Here is a 23,347-nt window from a genome sequence, read left to right on the forward strand (position 1 = left end):
AGGGCTGTGTGTCTGATGCAGAACATCTGACCCACATGGCTGTGTTCTAACTCTGCTCACTGATACTGAGACAGTTAGCGCATGGCCCAAACTGTCAGCCCTCGGCTCTTTAAACAACAGAAACACTGGCTTGAAAGCACACTGCTTCGTGTGTCGTGTTGTTTTGATTTGAAGGGTAAATGTCTGTGATTTTAAAAAAAAGTGTTTGTCATGTTGAAATAATCAGATCTTTGTCTGACTAATTGACGTGTACACAATCAACTCATGACAACTTTTGCTTCTAATGCAAAAGGCCCACATTTGTTGATCCATGTTAACGTGAACATACTGCGTGTGGCCTGTCCGGTCAGCCATTTTGTGCCGTGACTTTGTTTTAACCTCTGATTTATCTGCATGTTTGTGTTTGCCTGTTTGACCTGTCCTGCACTGAATCTCTCCCGCTGATTTGACGTCTACATGCCTGTCTTTCTCTTTGTGTGTTCTGTTCTTGTTTGTGTGTGTGTGTGTTTGTGTGTTTTGAATTTTGGCATGTAGCTCTGATTCTGATCCCTTGGTTGTAAATATCTCTGATGAAATGGCCAAAACCGCAGCGTGGAAAGCAGTGAACTCGAGCGCAGAGTCATGTGCCCAACCTGTGAAGCGTAGTCGAAGGTAGCTATGCCATCTCCTGGAGTTCTCCAGAGCCACTGCTCCCAACTGCATCACTTTAATACGATAATATAACGTGGACGGTTAGAAAAAGACAGTTTAAACAAGAATATCTTCATACTTGTAAAATAAACTGAAGCGTGTTGCTGCCTGGAGGCCATGACATCAGTTTAATATTTAAAATATAGAAACTAAATAAGCAGTTTTCAGTATAAGTCCATAGAAACAGTCGGGGGAGTCACACTCTAAAAATATACATGCAAAGATCTGACTTCACTCTTGTCTCCTTTAGCACATTAAGCTGTTAATTTCAGTGTTGACAGGATTAATTACAAAATGTGATTAATCACACTAGTTTGACTTTATAAGCAAATTCATGAAAAGTTTAACATGAGTTGACAAATTTGATTCAGAATCGTCACATTTATGAGCTGCATATTTTAACGCAGTCCTCACATAAGTCCCCATCATCAACAAGGTGGGAAAATCTGGTTCTAAGTCGAGCACCGTCAATCTCACATTTGCAGTTGCGCTCCACCCTCAGTGTGCACAGGGCCTCACCACCGTCTCTTCTCTTCATCTCTGTATGACAGCCAGGAAAAGGTGGCCTGTGTTAGAGTCGACGTCAGCCTGGATGCTCCAGGAGGGGGTTCCACCGCCGAGACCTTCCTGTGATAAAGCGAGGCCCTCCCCATGCTCCTGCCACCTTCTCCTCCCGCACAACACTTTACCCCGCTGACGGGCACCATTTTAGCGGCAAAAGGGGGCATAGGACTGGAGCAGCACAACCTGCCCGCAGTGTTGCCTTCTTCGGGGCAGCAGGCGAGCTCCCACAGGGCTGCGAGTCCTACTCCACTCGAGTCTTGAAGAGTGCAGCACATGTCCAAATGGCTGCCATGACGTACTGTAGAGAGCACATTGTCCAAGGAATGAAAGGTTTCTGCTGTTACTGCCCACCGACACTCACTGTTTCACTCTCGATCTAGCAATTTGTCAACCATTAAAACCACAGATGCCAAAGGAACAGGCCTCACTGGTGGAGATTTTGGACTGTGCGAAGTGAATTTAGCTTTTAACCCACTGTACATTTTAATTTCAGTTTACTTTTATTGTTTTAGCTGGTCTCAGTACTGTACATCTTTGTTTCCATGTGTTTTTTAGGTCGGTATTCAGACCTCTCACCTGACTACACCAGCTTCAAAAACTCATTTGATTAAAGCCATTCAGGTACTGTCAGTGGCAGCTGATTATATATCATAATTAGTCTGACACAGTAAATGACACAAACCAAAACAGAGGTAGATTCAGATACTACTACCACGCCACACTACTACTCCTACATAGATCTTCTGTCGAATTAGCTCATGAATCATCTCTGCTGTCTGCAGGGGAACACTCAGTATTGATATTGCTGCTCATAAGTTGGTCAGTTGTTTTCACTGTAAACCTCACTGTTCATATTGTATGTGATATAAAACTATAATTATATCTGTCTGTATGTATGTATGTATGTATACTGTGTTCTTTTCATTTGTAACATTATAGGATACCTACTTCAGAGGCCATATGAAGTCTGTACTGTACAGTAAGCACTTTGCCAGTATAGTTTCTTACCTAAAATGGATGATAGCGTATTAATAAAAAGGTTATGTCTCCTCCCACCATATCTATAACGCTGTTGTTCAAATGTCAGTTAAACAACTCAGGAATCTTGAATGATTTCTGACCGTGGTCACTTGATATTTTTGTCACCAGGCAGTGATAATTAACTGTCGGCTGTATTCCTTTCATCGCTGGTATCACAACTATTTTAATAAATGCTGTAAATCATAAAGTATAGTAAGGTGCAAAATAAAAAAAAGAATATTTGTGACCCCAGTTAACTGCACCTGTTTTTATACTGTCTGTATTGTTGTTGGTAATGTGTGTACGTGTGTGTGCGTGCGTGTGTGTGTGTGGTGTAAAGATAAAATTGGTATGTTAAGCATTGCAAATCATTTTATGCAAAATATTTCTACAGTAAATGTAAAAACTATTCTATTCTATGAAGTTGTTTTTATTTTGCTAAGTGCAGTTCTGTTTTAGCAATAAGTATCCCATACTGTGCAATGTATGGACTCATGAACCTAGCTAATATTCAGGCAAAGACGACTTTGTGAAATGATTTTTATTTTTTTTGTTTTTGTTTTCTCTCGTGTCCGTTTCATCAGCTCTGTCTGTGTGTAGCTACAGTGACTATACGGACAATAGCTTACGTGCCTTGTCAAAGCTCTTTATGTGCAAAGTCTTGTACTGATAATTTAAGTGTTCAGAACATATGTACAGGTGTACACACACACACACGGTGGCACACAAATGCCAAAGACGGACCATCATTACTTTACAGAAGTGAACCAGTACGCGGCTCATCTGCAGAGGCTTCTGTATGTCGTAGAGTTATCCCACGTCTGTGTGAAGGTCGTGGCGCTCAGTTTATATTCCATTCGCAAATGTAACTCTGGATACTGTTTCTGTTCGTGTGTGTTCTGCTGTCACAGCTGTAGTATTTGCTCACGACATAACAGCTCTGTAATCTATGGTCTTTGAACACTGAATGTCAAATTATTGTACGGTCAACATCAAAGATGTCAGAAACATTTTGCCAAATTTACATTTACTAAACAGAAAAATCTTACAATTTGAATTCATTTACAAATACTTTACGAGTTACTTCCCTGCACAGATGTTTGATATACAGATGAGAGTTCAGGTGCATCGTCACAATAAACTGAACATCTTCTGTCACAATTTATTTTGATGGAGAATACCCTATTTTCACATAACATCAGTTCAATATAAGTATATATATATACGTGCGTGTGTGTGTTTTAAGAGGTGGATAAACTATCAACAACAAAAAGGTGGAGATTTTATCCTCCGTCGTCACTCCAACGTCACTAAGTAAAAATGCATTGTTCTGATGTACAGACACAAAACATCAGTGAAGCACACTGCTGCCTGTTGTTAGCTTGAAAGATGACTCCTTTGTCATTGCCGATTGATGCAAAGCAATAAAAGTGAATACATGGTGATTTTTCTCCTGTCGTGGTGTCGTGATCTTGTTCTCAGGGGGTGTGTAAGTAAAAAGTGAGCCGGAAGACTCAAAATTTTCTGTCAAACTATCTGACTCTTTCTTTACCTCCCTCATCTCAGATAGACTGTATGGTCAAGCAGGAGCAATTCATTAGGAAGTGATGGAATGTAAGAAACTATATTAACTCAAGTCCTGTATGTATGTATGTATGTGTATGTATGTGTGTATATATATATATATATGTATATGTATGTATATATGTATATATGTGTATATATATGTGTGTGTGTGTGTGTGTGTATATATATGTATATATATGTGTGTGTGTGTGTGTGTGTGTGTGTGTATATATATATGTATGTATGTTTTTATACTTTTTTACTCTGACAGTACTCTCACTACAATTTAGAGAGAAATATGTTGGTTGGACATTAACATTGTGAAGGTGTCACTTTGGCCTCCTGGCAGTTGTGACTCTCATGACATTTCTCACTATTTATTTATTTATTTTTAATAAACCAAACAATTAAATGAGAAAATAATCAGCAGATTATTTTCCTTAGGCTGTTATTTACAGTTTCATAATGAGCTCCACCTCAACCAACAACAGCATTAAAACTCTGCTTTCACATGAACATGCATCAGTAATAATAATCTAATGATAATATGTAATAACAGTCACTAGGGGCATTTTCTGCATTGAGTACTTTTAATACTAAGGTCTGTTCACTTCCACTACTGTCATTAACCAGGCTGGTATCTCCTACTGTAGTTTAGCTCATCACACATGTTATCTGCATCAGGTGTTGGCCAATGAGTAATGAGAAATACAGAAATATAAATAAAATGTTTGTGAAATTACAGACAGAACATGGAGGGTTTGTCCCGCAGGTGTTTTTCATTTTCCAGGCAGGAGGTGGCAGCACAGCTCTGTCCTCACTTCATGTGCATTGATTGCCTGGAACAAATTTTGGTTTGATTCACGTAGAGCTTTTTTTTTTTTCTCCACTCGCCCTGTGGACTGAATGGTTGACGCAGACACACACATAGGTGTATTCAAGGGTGTATCTGAGTCATTAGACCTTTTCAGGAGCGTGTGGGCATGTGCGGATTGTGTGATGTGACATTGTTCTTTAGTTTTGTTTGGAACCTGTTGCAGCAGGAACGTTCTAATTAAGCCTGAGCAGAAGTCGAGTAAGTGATGTGCAGGGCCTTTAAACATTACCTTTAAGTCATTAGATTAATGTACATAGTATCAATTCATCTTTATCCTTATGTGACCACAGTCTTATTAGAAATAATGTATAATCCAACCTCTAAATTCTTAAACAGATTATGACACAGTCCATGAATACATCCTGTGTGAATAAGTGGTGCATTAGCAGCCTGTGAATGGTGAAGGGATCAGAAATAGCCTGTCTTCAATGTCACAAGATAATGAATACTAGGGGAGGCCTTAGTTTAACAATGAACCTCCATAGAAAGTAACAAGATGACTAACATGGTCAGTCAGCTTGAATGTTATATTATATATATATATATATATAGGGAACTGCGTCAGCATGGGAAGTTTCCAAGTACAGGTCATATTCTTGTACTAATGCACTGTATGATTATTAGATCGGTCTGTTTGATGCTCTTTCATTGCTCATTCATCTAAAACCACATGACTACATTACCATGAATGAAGTTTTAATAAACATGAATATTATTACTGGTACACAACATTTTAAAAGGTAACAGCGTCAGCCACTTTCACAAACTCAAATGCTGAATGAACTCTGAAGTGTGGCAGTGCTTTATTCAACAGTAGGACATTTTAAAAGTGTCTCTTTGTCCGCTCATTGCCATATGACTGAACATGTCGTCACACGTCCTGTTTGACGTCGTCAACGTGGAAGATCGCTCACTTGGTTCAGAGAATTAGTGGTATGTTGTTTCACGTTAGTTAAAATCACACTTCTGTCAGCAGACATCACTTCAACACGGTACACAATGTGTTCACACACATTTTTTTTTTTTTTTTTATCAACTCTCAGGCCAAAAAAATCACTCATGTTAATGATCGCACGCTCTACAGGATTCAGGGTGGCTGAAGTTCAGCTTTTGGACTAATGTGGCCCTTTTTAAAAACGTCTTATTTGGATACAACCACCATTACAAAAAAAAAAAAAAAACTATTTCAACAAGTATTGCAGCTTCTTACAAAGAAAAAAAAAATAGAGATTCAGGTTGTTAAACACAAGTTTTCTTTAGAAATGTGTCCGCTGTCTTTATTTTATAAATTACATAAACAATGCACTGGCAGACACTATTATTATTCTGACTATGTTTACAAGGCATTACTAGCAGTCCTTGTATACAGCAGTTAAACTAACGTTACTGTCATTTGATAGTATGAAATTTTTGTCTTTGTCAAACAAACAAACAAAAACCTCAGTATGAAATGACCACCTCTCTCTCTCCAGCTTTACTCAGTCATTTCTGTTTTGGCTCAAAGTCTTAGATATGTAGTAAAGTAGACTAGTGGGAAACTATAACACTGCATTGCAACAGAAAGAGCTTCCCTAAGCAGGCAGGACGTTCGCCCTCCTCTTAAAGAAAAAGAGTGTGACCCTGCGCAGAAATGTGGCTCGTGGTTCAGTTAGCAGCGTTTGGCGGTCCCTCTGGGATGAGTGACATGAAGAAGGTTATGATGAACGACCAAGTGGAGGACAGGAAGCCTGCGTGGGGGGCGCTGTTTGGATCTTCTGCTCCTTCCTCTCCACTTTCTCCATCATCGTCCGAGCCGTCATCAGCCACTCCTTCCTGTGCAGGGTGAAGTCAGGTTGGAAGAGGACAATGGAATGAGACACTATTTGAAGCTAACATGCTGCGCTACGGTGTGTGTGTGTGTTTTTCAATGGATGGCCAATTCAGACTTAGATGAAGTATTTTATTTAGAGTCCCTGCAAGCTGTCCAAAATCCTGTAGAAATCTGGACTGGTGCATCAGTGAACAGCTTGTACTGCAGACACGTCACTTCTGCAGATAACGTCAGTCCATCAGCCCTGGGCAATGTTCTTGGTAGAAAGCAGAGACGGACGAGAGGCACCTACCATTTCTTGTAAGTCGTGGTTTTGCAGCTCTCCCTCCAGATCGTCCTGATTGGCTCGGTCTCCAGGCAGCAGGAGCTCATTTTCCAGGTTGAAGGGGAACCAGCCGGCCTGATGGCTGCAGACGGAAACAACAAAAAGGGACATTACACTCCATTTTACCCTGTGCTGATAACAATTGTTATCTATCTATAATATGTAAAGATATACAGGCAAATGCATGAGAGGCCAGAGCAACAGCTTCAAAATGACACTGACCAGCTTAATTTGTTATGATCGAGAGAAATCAACTAGAATAGATTAATCTTCTCTTGACTGACTATTAAAGCACTGCCTTCCTGTAATATTAGTTTGATAAATCATTATTGAAGGTGGATGGCATCATGTACAAAATCAACCAAAACTATATATATAGCAGTGTTGACTTCACTTACAGGTAGAGCACCAGCATGGCCATCATCACCATGACAAAGCGGCTGAAGGAGGAGTAGAAGTAGACCACGCTGAGCAAGATCGCGGCACGCGAAAACGTGTACACCCAGTCCAGCCAATCCCGGTTCAGCTCTTCCTCATTCAGGATCTCCCCTCCCTGGGCGTTCATCTGGACTTCCGGGTTGCCGCGACGATCTGCCTGAGGCCGCTGGCTCAGAGGATCGGGCTGGTTAGGCTGAGCCGCTGGCCTGTCTGGCCTGAGGTGTTGAGAGGAGGCAGCCAGTAACTGACTGGAGGTAAAGAGAGGCACAGAGAGGACGGTCACACCGTTAGATATTTAAACAGCTCATTATAAATATTTACCAGGGAAACATGGAGGGACTTACTAATGCATGTAGTACTGTCGGGCATACAGCTGTTGCCACCACATTAGAGTCATGGGGTTGTAATAAGCAGGCATCATGTTTGTGGGAGGTGTTGACTGTGGGGAGTATTGATTCCAGCTGCAAATATATATAATATTTTATTACAACATTTCATTTTAGAACAGGCATGCATGTAACACGTATAGGAAGAAGTTCTGGACTTCAAACCGAACTAACTATTTCAACTCTTCAGGAGCTCTATACGTTGAAGCCATGACCTTTTGCCTTCTCATTCAGACGTTTTACATTAATGTTCTTTACAGCTTCACGCAGACATGACGAGACCTCTGGAGGAGAAAGTGGAAGTGTGAAAGCTGGTGTGATATTTGGCACTCTATGCACAAGAGGGTGCGAGTCAAAAATGATAAAATGATGATATGAGGAAGAAGAAGGAAAAAAAAGAGTTTTCTGCTTCAGTGTTATTTTACCTCGTTTTCTGCTTTAACGTGCTTGCATGCTCGCACGCTCATCAGTTAATACTTGAAAATATTTTCCCATCACTTTCCCCCTTTATTAAATGAAGAATCCTGCTGCATATTTCTTTGTTTTAAAGATATTTGGGGCTTGTTGATAGAGACTGAAGAGTGACAGGAAAGAGAGCCACAGGTCAGAGTTCTGGGCCACTGTGACAAGGACTTTGTACGCGGGGTGCACACTTGACTAGGTATGCTGGCACCCCTGCTGCGTATTCTGTTATGGTCCCACCGTGCACACTCATTACAAGACATTTATTTGAGACTGTCATTTAATTCCCCTTTACTCACACACTGTATCAAAGTGTTTTGCTGGTGCTTCACAATATCGTAACACTTGTGCTGGACAAGAAAAAGAAAGTTAAGGCACAAGTGTATTTGTAAAATCCGGTCCAAAAAGCTTACCTGTGCATAAATTGTGAATACATATGGTGGTCAGGGAAGGGTCCAGTTCGCTGTCTGAGTCCATCACTGCTCTCTCCTGTAGACGACTGACTATGCTGACCAGTGGAAGGACTATTAGAGTTTTGAAGGGGCTGTAACCAGACAAAGTAAGTTCTGAAGATTAGTCACGTGTTATGATCCATCTCCAAAGAAAGACAAACAACGCTTTTCTCAACTCCTCAGGGAGGTGTAGATTACAGCGGTGAGCTGGATGATGAAAGGAAACGTGCTGCTGATGAAATAAATGGAAAGGTGTGAGGAGTGTGTGCTTGACCCACCGTGGGACTGGCTGAGCTCTCCTGAGGCTTGTTGCCATGGCTGCGGGTGGGCTTTGGGGAGCTGGGAGGAGTTCTTGAGGTGCACACCAGATGGAGCATATGGTACTCGTCCTGCTGTAGAAGCCAATACAGCTCATTATCAAACAGAGAGCAAGTATTGCATGTTCAAAGAAAAAACAAAGATCAACCTCTGAACAGTACAGAACACACAGAGACGTTTCCACTTTATTTTTTGGACATTTGGTTTGTACGTTCAGAATATCTGCACAGCCTGATTAATTTTCTGAATAAAACACCACCTAATTACAGGAAACCTGAGATAACCTGATGCTGCTGTGGCAAAACAAACAGCAAATTAGGGAATGAAACACACTCAAATGAGTCTTCATCAATTCAAAGAACAAAACAGAAAAACACACTCTTCTCATTATGGCAGCAAAACACTCGTTCGTTAATGTTGTCTTGGAGCTGTGATGCCGCCCGCCACACGTGTGTTCAAAGTTTTATACACGTGATCCATCAAAATACTTCAGAGTAAGAAAAATCATCAAACCTTTAGGCTTCACATCTAAAAACAAAGTGTACAGACACCTAAACATTACATCCTGATGTAACTAAACACCTGCTTCTAAAAACCATAGATATGTCTGTATGATGCTAGAACAGCCTCCACTCTTCTGGGAAGGCTTTTCACAGATTTTGGAAGCAGGCTGCGGGGATTTACTCCCGTCCAGAGAGCATTAGCAAGGTCACCTAGTGTTGGATGATAAAGCCTGGCTCACAACACAGGCTGTAGTTTCAAAGGTGTTGGATGGGGTAGAGGTCAGGGCTTTGTGCAGTCACTCCAGAGCAAATGGGGGGAAATCATTTCTTTCCAGATCTCACATTGTGCACTGGAAAGGCCTTTCCTCAAAGACAATTAGGGTCCTCTTCCTCGCTTCTTAGCATTAAAATGATTAAACTAGAATTTGATTAATGAGAGAGAACATACCTTTCTGAGCACGTCTTTTAAGGTAAAGTGATCCAAAAGCAGTTTCCCAGAATACACCAGCCTTTGGTCTTTGGAGCTCTAAAAGATCCAAATTTATAATAATAATGAGGTCACAAGAGAGAAGTGTACAGCAGCATCAGCAAAAAATGTTGAAGAATACAGGTCGTCCTTCTTAAACATTTCCATTTGAAACAACAACACAACAATAAGCAGAAAAAAACAGCTAATCAAAGAAATGTAGATCACCACACCAAAAGGCAGAAACTTTGTGCGAGTGAGTAACGAGGATGAGATCATAGTAACCTCAATCGGGATAAGTGGGTCTTAACGGTGGATTAAACCGGTCGTACAACAAGGTCAGAGTGTGTCGTCTTAAACGTTACATTCACTGGACGACCATTGAGGAATTTAAACGACCTGCTTTAAATCCTGACCCACTTGCAACGGAAGAGCTTTTTATTCCGAGTCTCATTGTTTAATATGCCACATTTAACGGCCCCTAGATTACACTAACAACCGTGCAGTCCTTACAGAGGACTCTGCAGCTTTACAAAGGTGTGTGTGTGTGTGTGTGTGTGTGTGTGTGTTAACAGTGATTACATCAGAACAAGTCAGTCTGAGCAGAGAGGGAACAAAGTCTGATTACGAGAACAATACATCAAGAATTCTTCCATTGTGACGTCACATCACAAGTGACTCTTTTCAGTGACATGGACCCAACTTCTTTCACTTCAGAGGACACAACTTAATGTTCTGTGTTACTTTTAGAATAATTCTACTATTACTGCTACTAATAATGATTATTATATATGATCCTATCTTACAAAACTCACCCTTTGCGTTTAAAGTCTACAAACGTTCATAGACACAATCAGATGCGAGCGTCATGACGGTAACTGATATTGTCACACGTTCATGTCATACGTTTCTCATCGGACTATCACCAAACTGCTCAAATCCAGAACGGACGTGATGTAACAGTTTGTGATTCATACAAATGTGATCAGCTGGCTGACAAAGTATTTGAAGAGTTGAGTCGACGCCAGCATCAATACTCACAGGTTTGCTCGGGTACACGTCTGACAGGTGTGCTTTGAGCTTCTCCACGGTCCAGTTCTGGTAACAGTTGATGGTCTGGTCATCGTACTTCTGGTTGGGTGCCCTGATGACGAGGGTAACAGGACTGTCCACAACACCTTGATCCATGACTCAAAACCATTTGTCTCAGGGGGGGAAAGAAAAAAGAAAAAAGAAAGGATGTGGAGTACTGGGCAGTCCTCTGAACAGATCTCTAGTGGCTTTCTGGCAGCATCTTAGCAAACACTTGGAAGCTATGCAAAGCTGAATGTTGCTGATCTGCAGCTGGAGTGTGTTTCCTGTTGTTGTGTACAGACAGAGAGAGGAAAACACGGGGTTAGCACGACCTCTGCAACACATCACATGGATACATTACGCAGAAATGTGCCACTGCGTGTAACGTTACGACAACATCTGATCCAACACGAACTGAGCTTCACACACTCTGACACGTTTGATGACAGCTGCTGTAACGTTGTTATAACGTTTTAACGAGCTCGTACATGTGTACAAAGACCTAACGACGTGTGTGAGATAAATAACATTAGCTGGTTAGAACAACCTGCTAAGCTAACGTTAGCCTCGGTAGGTTTTCTAATGCCAGTCAACTCAACCAGGAAACTAAGTCGTTCGCTAGCACACCGAGCTCGGCAAATGAAAAACGATACAAGACGTTCGGCTCAGACAGAAGGGGGTCTGTCTTGTTTACCCACCTAGATTTACTCCCAGTGAGCGACACAAACAGCTCCCAACTCCACTGGACCTGCGCTCCTCTTCTTCAGCCGATGTCAGCACGGTGTCAACATTCAATGTCTGTGACTCATTACCGCCACCTACCGGCGGAAGTGTCAGCTACAGATAGATAGATAGATAGATAGATAGATAGATAGATAGATAGATAACTTTATTTATAAGGAAAATTAGGTCGTCATAGCAGTCCAGTATATTTGAATACAATAAAAATACAATAGAATAACATACATACAGCAGAGGTATGACAACATCCACAAAGATATCTTTAAATGCAGTCTATGAGCATGACTAAGTATTATAAATAAGTGATTACATGAGTAAATGTAAAATAATTTAAATATGTTTCATATTCCAATATACCATTATCTGCACCCGTGGACTCATACAAATACATACATTATATTAACTGGTTGGAGAAAACACTACAAACTTTATGCAACTCAACAGAAACCACAAACTATATGCCCAGTCATCATTATCCTTCATCATTAATCATTATCTTTTCTATCTGTGATTATACGTTATGTAATAAAGTTTTAATCATTGACTGATTGAATGAGTGATCGACTGATTAGCATTGGGTGTGTCATGAAGAGCCTGGGTCTATTTAAATCGAAGTGATTCCATGTGACTGCCATCTGGTGGTGGCACAGCTTAACACCCCCTACCTCTCATTTCAAGACAACTTTTGGTGTCCTTGAGCAGATTTGTTGGCTTTTTGTTGTTGATTTTTTGCCCAAATGATAACTATTACTCAAGGCCAGCACTGCAGCAGAAAAGCAACAAAAAAAAAACGATTTTACAAATACAATAAATCAAATACAAGTCCCAAAATTGGAAATCAGTCAGCGTTATGCCTTCATATTTCAACAGACAGGTGACTTGTAAGTCAGCATTAGTATGGCGAGTGTACTAGATGCATAATTTTTTGTTTCATTGCAAACTGTTGTACAGATGGGTATAATAATGATATGCACTTAAATATTCAGAATTATGATTTAATTATCAGGTATATAGACACAAAACATAGATTTATCCATCACCTAAAATATATCTAATACATCACGTTACACCTATACTATTAAAACTAGAAGAAGAAAAAAACATAATATGTAAATTGATCACGCACAGGGAGAACATAAAGTCCAGAATATAAAAAAACATAACCTAACTTAACTAGCGGACTATTATGACCTTCAGTGAAAGACTGAGTATACATGTGCTCAATCTGCTCTAAAAAATGGGTTAGCCCACTTCTGATTGATAAAACTCAGGAGACCTTGCAGAGCCTTTGTGTAAAACAAAAATTTCAGGCTACGATTTCCTGAGCAGAGAACATTTTTCATCCGGTTTTAAAGCCATTGTCATGCTGCTTGTGTGTGTGTGTTTATGTGTGTGTTTAATCACAGGCTGTCTGTGTTTTTAGGGCACACGAGGGTAATTGTTTTGAAAAAAATCATAAATATATCAAACCACAGGAAATTGCAGCAGTAAATCTATGATGTCTACTCTTCCTTATGATAAAGTTCTGTTTTTTTAGTTGTTTTTTTTTTTTTTTTGCCAAGCATTCTTTTGAAGCTTGCTTTTTATAATCAGTTTTTACAGATTATCACTATGAATCATATCCTACTGCATAATTGCGTTCTCATTCTTCATGAGTTGTACAATCACAAGGACTTCCTGCAATAAAAACACCTCTCATCAGGAGGGTGAAGCACTTTCCTTGTGACGTCCTTCATGTTTGTTACACAGTGTTAATGCCTGTAACATGCGCTCACTCTCAGATGATGCTACTTGCGAACAGGATAATGGACAGTAGAACAGCAGAACACATGTCTCCTTTAATGGCACCGCATTAGAGATTTCACTTTCTTTCATTTGCCTCTGCCTGTGTGTGTGTTTGTCTGTTACCTGCTCCACAAAGGATCACTTTTCACACCCTGCTTTAATTTAGCAGTTTTTGAGATTTTAAAAGTGGATGGAGCTGAAATGAGGTCAGCATTAACCTGAATTCTGATGTCATTTCCATCCCCATAGAAAAAATATGTTTTCTAATATCTTAATTAGTTGCATCATTTGATTCAGTGGTGTGTTGTTTTATATATTTTTTAATGATCCATACAAACATATTCTTAATCAACACATTTGATGCACTGGTGTAGAAATCGTGATATGAATACATGTAAGTACTCATAGCAACCACCCGGAACACCGTATGGACTACCTGTTACTGACTTGGCAACTGCTTTCAACATCCTATCAACTGCCTAGCAACCATTTGATGCATGTTAGCAACCACCTGTCACTGAACTAGCAACCACCTAAACAAGACCAAGTACTACATATTTCTATTATCTGTATTCATTAATGACATATTCATTTATTCATGAATATTTCTGAAAATCTATACACTGATGAAGGCCATGAGATGTAGCTATTATTGTATTAGGTAAAAATGAACCCTGAATCCCAAGACATGATTTCATTATGATTGTACCTGTATGATTATGTGACAGTTAAACTGAACTGTATTAAACCGATATTAGAACATTTTATTCATATTAATAAACACTTAAAAATATTTGTGTACCTGCTTACAAATGTATTAGTGTGCTAAAGATAGTTAGTGTTTATGTACTTCATATTGCATATTAAAGTGTTATCAATGTATCCTTTTGAGTTGCAATGATAATAATCATTGCTGTTAACATGCAATGGCAAGTAATTCTGTAATTCCATTTTTCTTATCCTGTGAAATGTCAGACTGCTCTTAAAACTGTGGCCCGCTGTGACAGGAGGAAGCCACTTAATGCAACCTAGAAATACCTGGAAAGCTTTTATGAATCAGTTGTGATTTCTTATGCACATTACAAGAAAAGCAAAGGAAAGATGAAATTTGCCTTTCAACACAAATCTGCACTTTGAACATACTTGCCATGAAAGTTTTCACACTTGCTGGGAAAAAAATGAATCTTTGCAAGAAACAGTGTCATAAATAAACAGAAATCAAACACATGAATCCTTTCACATCTTTCTTTCATTCGCACACACACTTACAGTAGTCTAACTGCTCCTTAGAGGCCATTAGGATCCGTGCTACACTTGGAGCATCTTCCTCCTCCAATACAAGAAATAAGTCGTGCTGTTACAACCTACAGGTTTCACATTAATAATAAAAGAAACAGCTGAAAACTTGCATCATCCTAAACCCTGAAAGGATTTAACTCAATGTTGCGTCTTTATCGCTTTTTAAAACTCATGCATTTTGAATCAATACTGGAATCAAATAAAAAGCTGTGATTTATCTGACAATGCTGGGAGTTATCCTTTTCTATAGAAGTGAGTAAACTCTGAGGCCCTGGTGCCCTCTCTGTTCATAATGAGGGCCTACATTAGTGACTCACTGGTGTGAAAAGGTCAGTGTCTGGAAGAGGTTTTAATTAAGCAGTAACAACTAGGGGTGTAACGCTGTTTGTTTTCGAGGTTAGGGTACAATTTGGTTTTCTTTGTGTGTTAAATTACATTGATACAAAGTTCTATCTATATACCTATCTATCTCTGATCTATATAAAGAAAAAAAATCCCCTTTCCCACTGTGATATACAAACGTTGTTATTCTACAAGCATACACAGCAAACTTTCTCAACTCAGTGTATTATTAAATGCCCACAGACATGGTAAACTCACATGGGTGATTTGAATTATTTTGCCTGATTAGACTTCCTTTCTCAGGGCTGCATGCAGTGACATTACATAACTCTCTCTATGGCACCACCCAGATCCATCCTGAGCCAAGGTTTAGGCAATGTGTGAACATCTGAAAACACCTGTTTGGGTGAACACAGCCTTCAAATTTGAAGGCATCAGGATCAAAAGAGAAAGAAATAATTTGGGTTTCCAGTGTGAGGCTTTCAATCAATTTAGACTTTTATGTTGGAAAAGAAACTAACAGAAAATTGAATGCATAAAATGTTAAGAGGGGGCCATGACCTCAGTATTTCTAAAATCCTGCTGAAGCTGTAAGGAAGCTAGATTGCAATAAAACAGTTGGAATTAATGCTGGACACACATAATAAAATATATGAAATGTCAACATTTATGTTTGATATTGTACATGGTAACATACAAATAAATTGACAAACAAGTAACACCTGAAATATGCTCAGTAAAAGCCACGTCCTCTTCTTAACACTTGTTTCACTGCAGACATTTTGCCTGACTCTAGCTCAGAGCTCATGTCATAAAATATTAAACAAGTAAGGCTGACTTACGCAGGAGCTTTAGTTTTTTTTACCTGCAGTGGCTCTTTTAAGGTCAAACATCTCAGTCATCCTTTAGCCCGATGATGTGCTGTATGACAGAGATCTTACACTTACACTGTCGTAACTGATACGCTCAGGGTAACTCGCTTGTACGTCACTTTTATACGACTTCAGCTGATGTCAAGGTCTATCTATTTAGAGCTGTTTGTTTACAAGCTCCTCTCTAGTGTTTGTATTAAAGGAGGAGTATACAGAGGCAGAGGATAAGATTCCACACTGTGGAAATTCAATTGTTACAGCGAGTCATATATAAGAAAATACATGTAAATTATATATAGTGAATATAGTGAAATCACAGATATACTAGAATTTGGATGTGTTAGTAATCAAAGCTTAAATTTTTTGAATGGATGGTGCTTATTTTATATCTGTAGGGTTATGTATGGCTTATTTAAATGACTGAGATTTATGTTTTACTGCTGGGGACCATGGAATTGAATTTCCTGCATCTACTCATGACCTTTCATGGAAGTAAACCATCTCTCAGGGTTCTGAAAGCAAAATGAAATTAATAAAACATGAAAAATATGCAATGTTTATACTGTAACTCTGTTGTTTCCCTTGCCCTTTAATATCATTAGTCAGAATAAATAAAATCATGCTGTCAGTTTGTATTACCATTTGCATTGTGCTGAATGAATTCTGAAGCTCTTGTGCCCCCTCAGCGGGCGCTTACAATTAGTTACTCATCGGAGTGGAAAAAGTCACAGGCGGAAGGAGGAAGCTTTAACTCCAGTTTTGACTGTGTTAAAGACCATGTCAGGCTCATTTAACCCTTAATTATGCCATAATGATAAGTAGAGTTTGTTTGCTGTTTGAAGCCATTAAGTGCTGCCTGAATGACTCACTATATCATTTATTATCCAGTCTTTACATTCAGTATGCATGGTGTAGTTCATCTGCCACGTATTTAGAATAGTGTAAACACACATGAATGTAATCGGTAACACACTAACTACATGCATCCTAATGTATGCATTCTTACCGTGATGTGAAAGCATCATTTTACAAGCACTTATGAGTTACTTACACTTGGTGGCAGTATGCATTCAGTTTTACACTAAAGCCAAGAGGCTGATTAACATGTGACGAACAGCATTTTATGTTCCCTGCACATAAACCTCAGTTTAAACAAATATATATTTAATGCTAACAACATTAAAAAACACGTTTTCAGTGCAATGACATTCTTGTGCACAGAGGACCATAAAATGCGACTCTTAGTGTAACTTTTTGCAGTCTGCACTTTGAAAGGACCAGTGAGAGGGACAAGCAGTGTCACTGCTTATGCACATTGCAGTATTGTTTTAATACACACATTCATGCATAAACCCTAATCCACACCAGTGGGTTTACAGAATGAAAGCATCCACTACTTTCAACGAAAAGACACTTTGCACATCCTTGAATGGAAGTTCCGTTAACACTGACTGTATTTACTGTATCTCTCATGTAAATTCTGGCTTAACCTTGTGCACTTGGCTCCACTCTGCAGCCCACTTGCAATAACGGTTTAAACTCTGCTATTGGACTGTAATAGGCTATTGATGAAATGAAGTGAAATTTGAAGATTACCCTCAGCAATTCAGCTTGCGTCAATACCAAACTGAAAACTTTTCTTTTTCAACCACATGACTGTCTTACGCACACACGTCTAGCCAGTCTAAAAGACAGCAGTCCCCATGGAAACAGGCTTCCTATCTGCGGGAGCTCCATAAACAGATTTCCTGATAGAGAAGGAAGGGAGGGAGGGGTAAAAAAAAAAAAAAAAGGAGAGAGAGTGGACAGTACTCAAAATTTGAAGTCTGTAATGTCCATTCCTCAACTATATGCAGTAAATATAATATATCCGGACATACATTGGGAGATCTTCATGCCATTTGTTCTGGTTTCACCTGATGTGTACTGCACAGTGCTTATGACTCACCTAAGTTGACGCATACTGAGGTATTTTCCGGTGGTGCTCTTACTAAGTTTTCCTAGTACCCCAGCATGAACTAAAAGAACGGATGTATGACAGCAGCCAACACAGAGATTCAGAATGACTCAAACCTTTCTGTATATATGCACTAAGTGCTCTCTGTCCACAGGCAGGAAAATGTGCAAATTAAGAAAGGCCAATTGCATTATTTTTGGAACAGTGAATCGCATTTGAAGGTTCACAGAAACAGTATCTGTCTGCCCTATCATCTTGTGGTGGGTCATTTGGTTGCACCACAGGCATGATGACCCTGTCTCCACAAATGGCCTATCATTGATTCGTGCCAGCTGTCGACCTTCGTAATACTGTCTTGTGTTCATTTTATTTCTGGCTCCTAATGGTCCCATACGAACCATGAATAGCATACTCAGCAGAAACTGGGCGTGCACTGTTCAGACAGAAACATCTTGGCAGAGGCATTGTGATCAACAATAGTTCCCCCGCGCGGGTAAATTATTAGCTGCACTAACTAAAAATAGTTCCTTGAATCCACTCCCAAGCATTAAGGATAATTACTGGTAGTGTGCAACCAGTGGCTCATTTTGAAGACATGTATTTATAGGAAACTGTGATCTAAAATGGAGCCTGCGAGAGCTTGAAATAGTGCTTTTGGAAACCAGCGTTTCAAAAAAAGAACAACTTGCATCACAAGACGTGTTAGAAAAAATATACGGGAGGAGTTTTGTTTAAATTTAGCAAGTAGAAAAGGAAGCCTCCAGCAAAGACAGGTCAGAACGAAGTTTACACGATGAATCAGATGAGAAAAATGATTTGTTCACCTGTTTTTGTCTTTCTAGCAGCACAAACGATTCACCCAGTGTTTAGTACTTTTACAATTGGCTTACATTTGTGCTGCACACTATTCCCTGTATAATTCATGCTTTGGTTACACTATACCATTTCCAAATTTATGATTTAATTCCGTTTTTCAAATGACGTACATTTTTTCATAACTTTTTTTGCAATTTGGTATCAACATCTATCAATACGTTACGGATCCCATTCAGGTTCCCTCGGGGGAACTATTTAACTATTTAACACACAGTATGAAGGACTTTGATTTGATAACCCTAGTTTTGAAGTACTACATCAGTTAAGTTTGACTGACTTTGTATGACTTACAAATGTTTATTTATTTAGATATCTGATCAGTGTTGTTTTGACATATTTTAAGAGGATTGAGGGGGAAACTTTTGACAGCTCAGCCCACTGAAATACAAAGAGATGTTATGTTCCATCAAAAGTGTCAACTTTTGTTATAACACCCACTTCAGAACAAAATCAACAGCAAAACTCAACTTTTTTGACAGACTTATTGATGGCATTTAACTTATTCTCGATTTATTTTGGGAAGCAAATTATAAAGTAACAAATTTAAACTATCCTTCAGTCAATACTGCAAATGTCAGTTACGGTTCAGGTTTAAACTCTGTGGGCATTTACATGGTGAACAAAGTTTCAGCAGGTGTAACTGCACAGTTAGTTTCACACAGAAAGCTGTATCAAAATAGTGTTGTTTGTTGTTGTGTTATTTTAAGTTGATTTTACTTGCATATGTACTTTGCTGAATGTGACTTTGTACCTCAGTTGAGGGGCAATTTGTCTGGAATAGTTGCTCTTTTGCTGAAATCTTGGCAAATCAGTGTCTCCAACGGTATTTATGTCCTCTAGAATGGCCAAAGTAAAATAGCATTTCCTTTCCAGGCCTCATTAGTCCTCAGTAGGAAGCACAAATCAACACTAAGACAACACACCAGTTCCCCAGGCACCTGTAGAGAACCTGGTGGTTAGAGAAATGGGGACTGAGCAACAATATAATGTATAATTCGAGATTATATTATATAGGAAGTAAAAAAAATAGCATTGCATCCATCATAATTTTTTTTATTCTCACTTTTCATTTCAATACAAATATTCACACCTTTTAAGAGAATATTATAGGTACCCAGTGAAAGGTGTCATGATGTCCAGAGGTTGCCATGAGCTGCAGTTCTTGTATAAGAACGTTATTTGTCAAGTCACATCCATTCATGCTTTCCTCCTACAGTTTGACTTAATGAATAATATTATACTGGTAAACACGTTTACTGCCATCCTACTAAAAGGCAAAAATAAATCTTTAATTAAGCAATAAGTGCGTTGGTTGTGTGAGGCATGACAGCCAGTAACCCACCTCCTCCTTCTTACAAGCCAAGAAACAAAACATGAATGGTGGTACAGACTCAGGCATGTCAGCACTGTCAATGGAGTTGACTAAGTCATTCAGAAAGAAAAAGAAAAACTCAGCGTATACAAATTGTTGAAGAACAAATTCTGTGTCTATCATTTTGCTGTCTATCAACACTGGGATAATGGGTGCAAGGCCTCTGCAAAGAGCGAGTCAAGCGGAAAGCTGCACTTAAGTGAAAGTGCTGGGCAATGCTCAAAGTGTGTTGTATTGAACAAGTTGGCTCTGGAGGACGAGTTTCCATAGCTACGGGTTCATCAGAATGCAGGACACGTAATAGTCTAACTCCACTTGAGGTGTGAGAGGGGGGACAAGCAGGTTAAATTGATGCACTGCAGAGTCACAAATGGTACCATTAAGTTCAATTAGCAGGCGTCCATCCGATAACTTTAGGTTGTTGTCTGGATAGTTATTCATAAAGACCTCTGCATAACTTGTGTCTAATTACAGTTAACTACATGCTATATTACTGACATGCAGCCACTGGTGAAAGAAGTATTCAGACCATATACCTTTATACTTTATATGCACTCATGTGCACTGTACAGATAATGTACTCAACTGCAAGTAAAAGTCCTGCATTCACCCTCAGTGTTTCACTACGATGTTTTTGGATTAATATTACTGCTGCATTCATGTTTCTGATGCATTTTTACTGCTGTAGATGTTTAAAGCTGAGCTAATGTTAACTACTTTATAGACTGTTGTGTGGTTTAATCTGCAGCAATGCATCATTTTCTGTTCATTATATGTTTGCAGCAGTTTGTTTTCTGATTTGTGATATTTTTCAGCTGATCCAATCAGGAGTTCATTTGGCTTAGAAAGTAGTAGAGTTTTCTCAACCCATAAAAGGAAGACTTGCTCCTTCAGATTATCAGAAAAAAATCCCAAATTTAGAGATAAAGACTCTGTTTTAAATCATGGTTATGATTTTAAAGAAGACCGCAAACAGTTGCACATCTATGATTGGACACCAACTCGTGTTCCAACTACTCCTGGTTTCCTGCACAAAGGTCAGACTTGCAATCACGCCCATCCACCACTGTGACATCTACACCCTTACTTTTGTATTATTACTTCCTGCATTGGCTTTGACGGTTGGCAATAAATGTAAATTGTGAATGAATATACCAGGCTGAATAGCTGCATGCAGCAAAAGCTGTTTGCCTCTTAGGTTGCTAGGTAAAAAAAAACCCACAGTGTTACTCCTGGATGAACACTATTCATGCACACAATCTTTCTTGTTGTTAGACTAAATATTCTGAATGCAAAGGCAGGGTCAGGGCGTGCTAGGGCAGCATTTCAACATAAGTGGCTTTTTTATTGATTGTCAGGGACAACCTGCAATAACCCTGCAGTGCCTCAACAGATCCCTGTAACCTCCACCTCCTTGCAGCCATGTCAAACCAGTGCACTCCTCAGCAGTGCCCTACTGTTCCAGCCTTCCTCTCAGGTCCGGGCAGAGAGCATGAGCCACCTGACAGCAGCCACTAGAACTTGTCAGTATCAGAGCGATGTATTCAGCTCCATTCTCCCGTCTCCTCTCAAGGGCAGCCAACTTCCTGTTGCTGGGTTACACTAATTGCAGCATTAGTATTCCGTATTTGAGCTGCTGCCGGAAGCTGAAGCTTCACCAGACGCCGATGGCCAGTGCAAGCCATTGTAATTACAACACCACAGAGAACCTCTGTACTCTTTGTCTGAGACGCTTAAACTCATGCAACTTCCGTTTTTCGTGTTCATTTTGCTTTTTTCCATTTCAAATACTGACCTTTCAGTTACAGGGGTACACTTCCTATTTCTCTCTACAGACCACAACTATAATGGAGTTGTGCCTTTTGATGCAGGGCCTCCTGTTGATCTTGCTAGTCATAAGAAATGACCCTTGAAAAGTTATTGCAAAGTGCTGTCAACCAAGGAAATAGTCAGTTAGACTGAATGTAAGTTCAGTTTTTTAGCTGGATTAGTGTGTGCAACAGGACACTCACAGCTGTTTCATCTGCAGTATTAAATCAGATGCATGTTCAGATATTTAGTATAACTGATTAATTATCAATTCTGCATGATTATCCCTTTTGTTACAGTGATTTGCATTTCCATTTTATCCTATCATCTTATGCCATCATACGTTTATACCTAAACTTGTGTTACTTTTGAAATTATGTTATTAAATGTACATTTCAATGCCTTGCTTTGTTCACAGTTGACATCCCTCCAGTCAATTTTAATGTATTCTGAGGAAAGAAATCACCACAGCAACAGGGCTATCACAAGCTCAGGGTTCCTCCATATGTCAGACTCAGTTACCGTGACAACATGTTTCATGGTGAAGTTCCAGCACAGAGGAGCTCCCTGCATCCGGATGATGATGAACAATACCTCATAACTGAATTTAAATTAGACAAGAGGAATTACCTTTTGTGCAAAATACCACATTATTCTTCATTTGGTGTTTACTTCCAGGAGTGATCTGTTGTGTCAAACAGAACATGCACGTGCTCATGCAGAGTGTGTGTTCATATTTGCATGTATGTGCCTCATGCAGAGTTGTGGGCGGTCATTGAAAATATCAGAGTTGTTGGTGCTCACTCAGTGACGCAGAAGATCTTTCACTGACTGCATTTATCCCTGACCTGGCCAAAGGCAGATGGAGGATTTATGTCATTCTGAGAGTGAGAGATTTTTCTCAGACATAAACAAGCCTGTCTCTTTTTTTTTTTTCATACTTGACGATGTGCACAGAATTCATGCAGCGTCAAAATCTGTTGCAGCAGAAGCTAAATAAATTTGGCTTGAATAACTTTGCATGCAGACCATGATTATGTCCTCTTGCACGGATGAAAACTGAAGAAAGCTTTACTGATCCAGCATAGCATGGATTTCACATTCCTGCTGTTCACCTACGTTTCTGCCTCACCAAGCGTGCGTTTTTTTCAGCTTGATGTGCGTCATTAGACCTGTGTGAGGCTAATCTCTCTGCAGTACCATCTTTGCCTCTATCAGGTGGAGTCGTCAGGTTTGCATGACTAAGCCATACAGTATGATTCTGTATCTCAATGTAAATGAAAGATCCATAGGTGAAGAACATTTCTATTTATTTCTGTTATGAAGAGAAGAGGAACAATTAT

At 39.5% G+C, this 23,347-nt stretch overlaps 2 protein-coding genes across 12 annotated transcripts in view; one reads left to right on the top strand and one right to left on the bottom strand.

Annotated features, from left to right (window-relative positions):
* LOC104928411 (sodium bicarbonate cotransporter 3) overlaps positions 1–3,719 on the top strand; it is a 38,609-nt gene extending 34,890 nt beyond the window's left edge. For 8 of the 10 annotated variants that reach the window (XM_019264261.2, XM_019264263.2, XM_019264265.2 and 5 more), the window contains 2 exons: positions 535–651; positions 1,242–3,719. In XM_019264261.2, coding sequence (XP_019119806.1) covers positions 535–651; positions 1,242–1,323 — 199 coding nt within the window. In that variant the 3' untranslated portion in view covers positions 1,324–3,719. The remainder of the gene's footprint in view (positions 1–534; positions 652–1,241) is intronic. The other 2 variants (XM_019264268.2, XM_019264266.2) reach the window with 1 other exon arrangement.
* A 1,677-nt stretch (positions 3,720–5,396) lies between these two features.
* Positions 5,397–11,775, bottom strand: LOC104928410 (homocysteine-responsive endoplasmic reticulum-resident ubiquitin-like domain member 2 protein). Of its 2 annotated transcripts, XM_010742692.3 has the most exons (9): positions 11,650–11,775; positions 10,919–11,235; positions 9,860–9,937; positions 8,869–8,982; positions 8,552–8,682; positions 7,635–7,751; positions 7,251–7,538; positions 6,820–6,934; positions 5,397–6,529 (listed from the first exon to the last, which is right to left on the bottom strand). In XM_010742692.3, exons 2-9 carry the CDS (start codon positions 11,063–11,065, stop codon positions 6,362–6,364), a joined length of 1,158 nt encoding a protein of 385 aa, XP_010740994.2. In that variant the 5' UTR covers positions 11,066–11,235; positions 11,650–11,775; the 3' UTR covers positions 5,397–6,361. The 2 variants fall into 2 exon arrangements, with proteins under 2 accessions (XP_010740994.2, XP_019119712.1); XM_019264167.2 differs by lacking the exon at positions 9,860–9,937 and having other exon boundaries at positions 6,362–6,529.
* Between the last annotated feature and the right edge of the window lie 11,572 nt (positions 11,776–23,347).

This window comes from Larimichthys crocea, chromosome XIII, assembly GCF_000972845.2.
Source record: "Larimichthys crocea isolate SSNF chromosome XIII, L_crocea_2.0, whole genome shotgun sequence".
Lineage (NCBI taxonomy): Eukaryota > Metazoa > Chordata > Actinopteri > Sciaenidae > Larimichthys > Larimichthys crocea.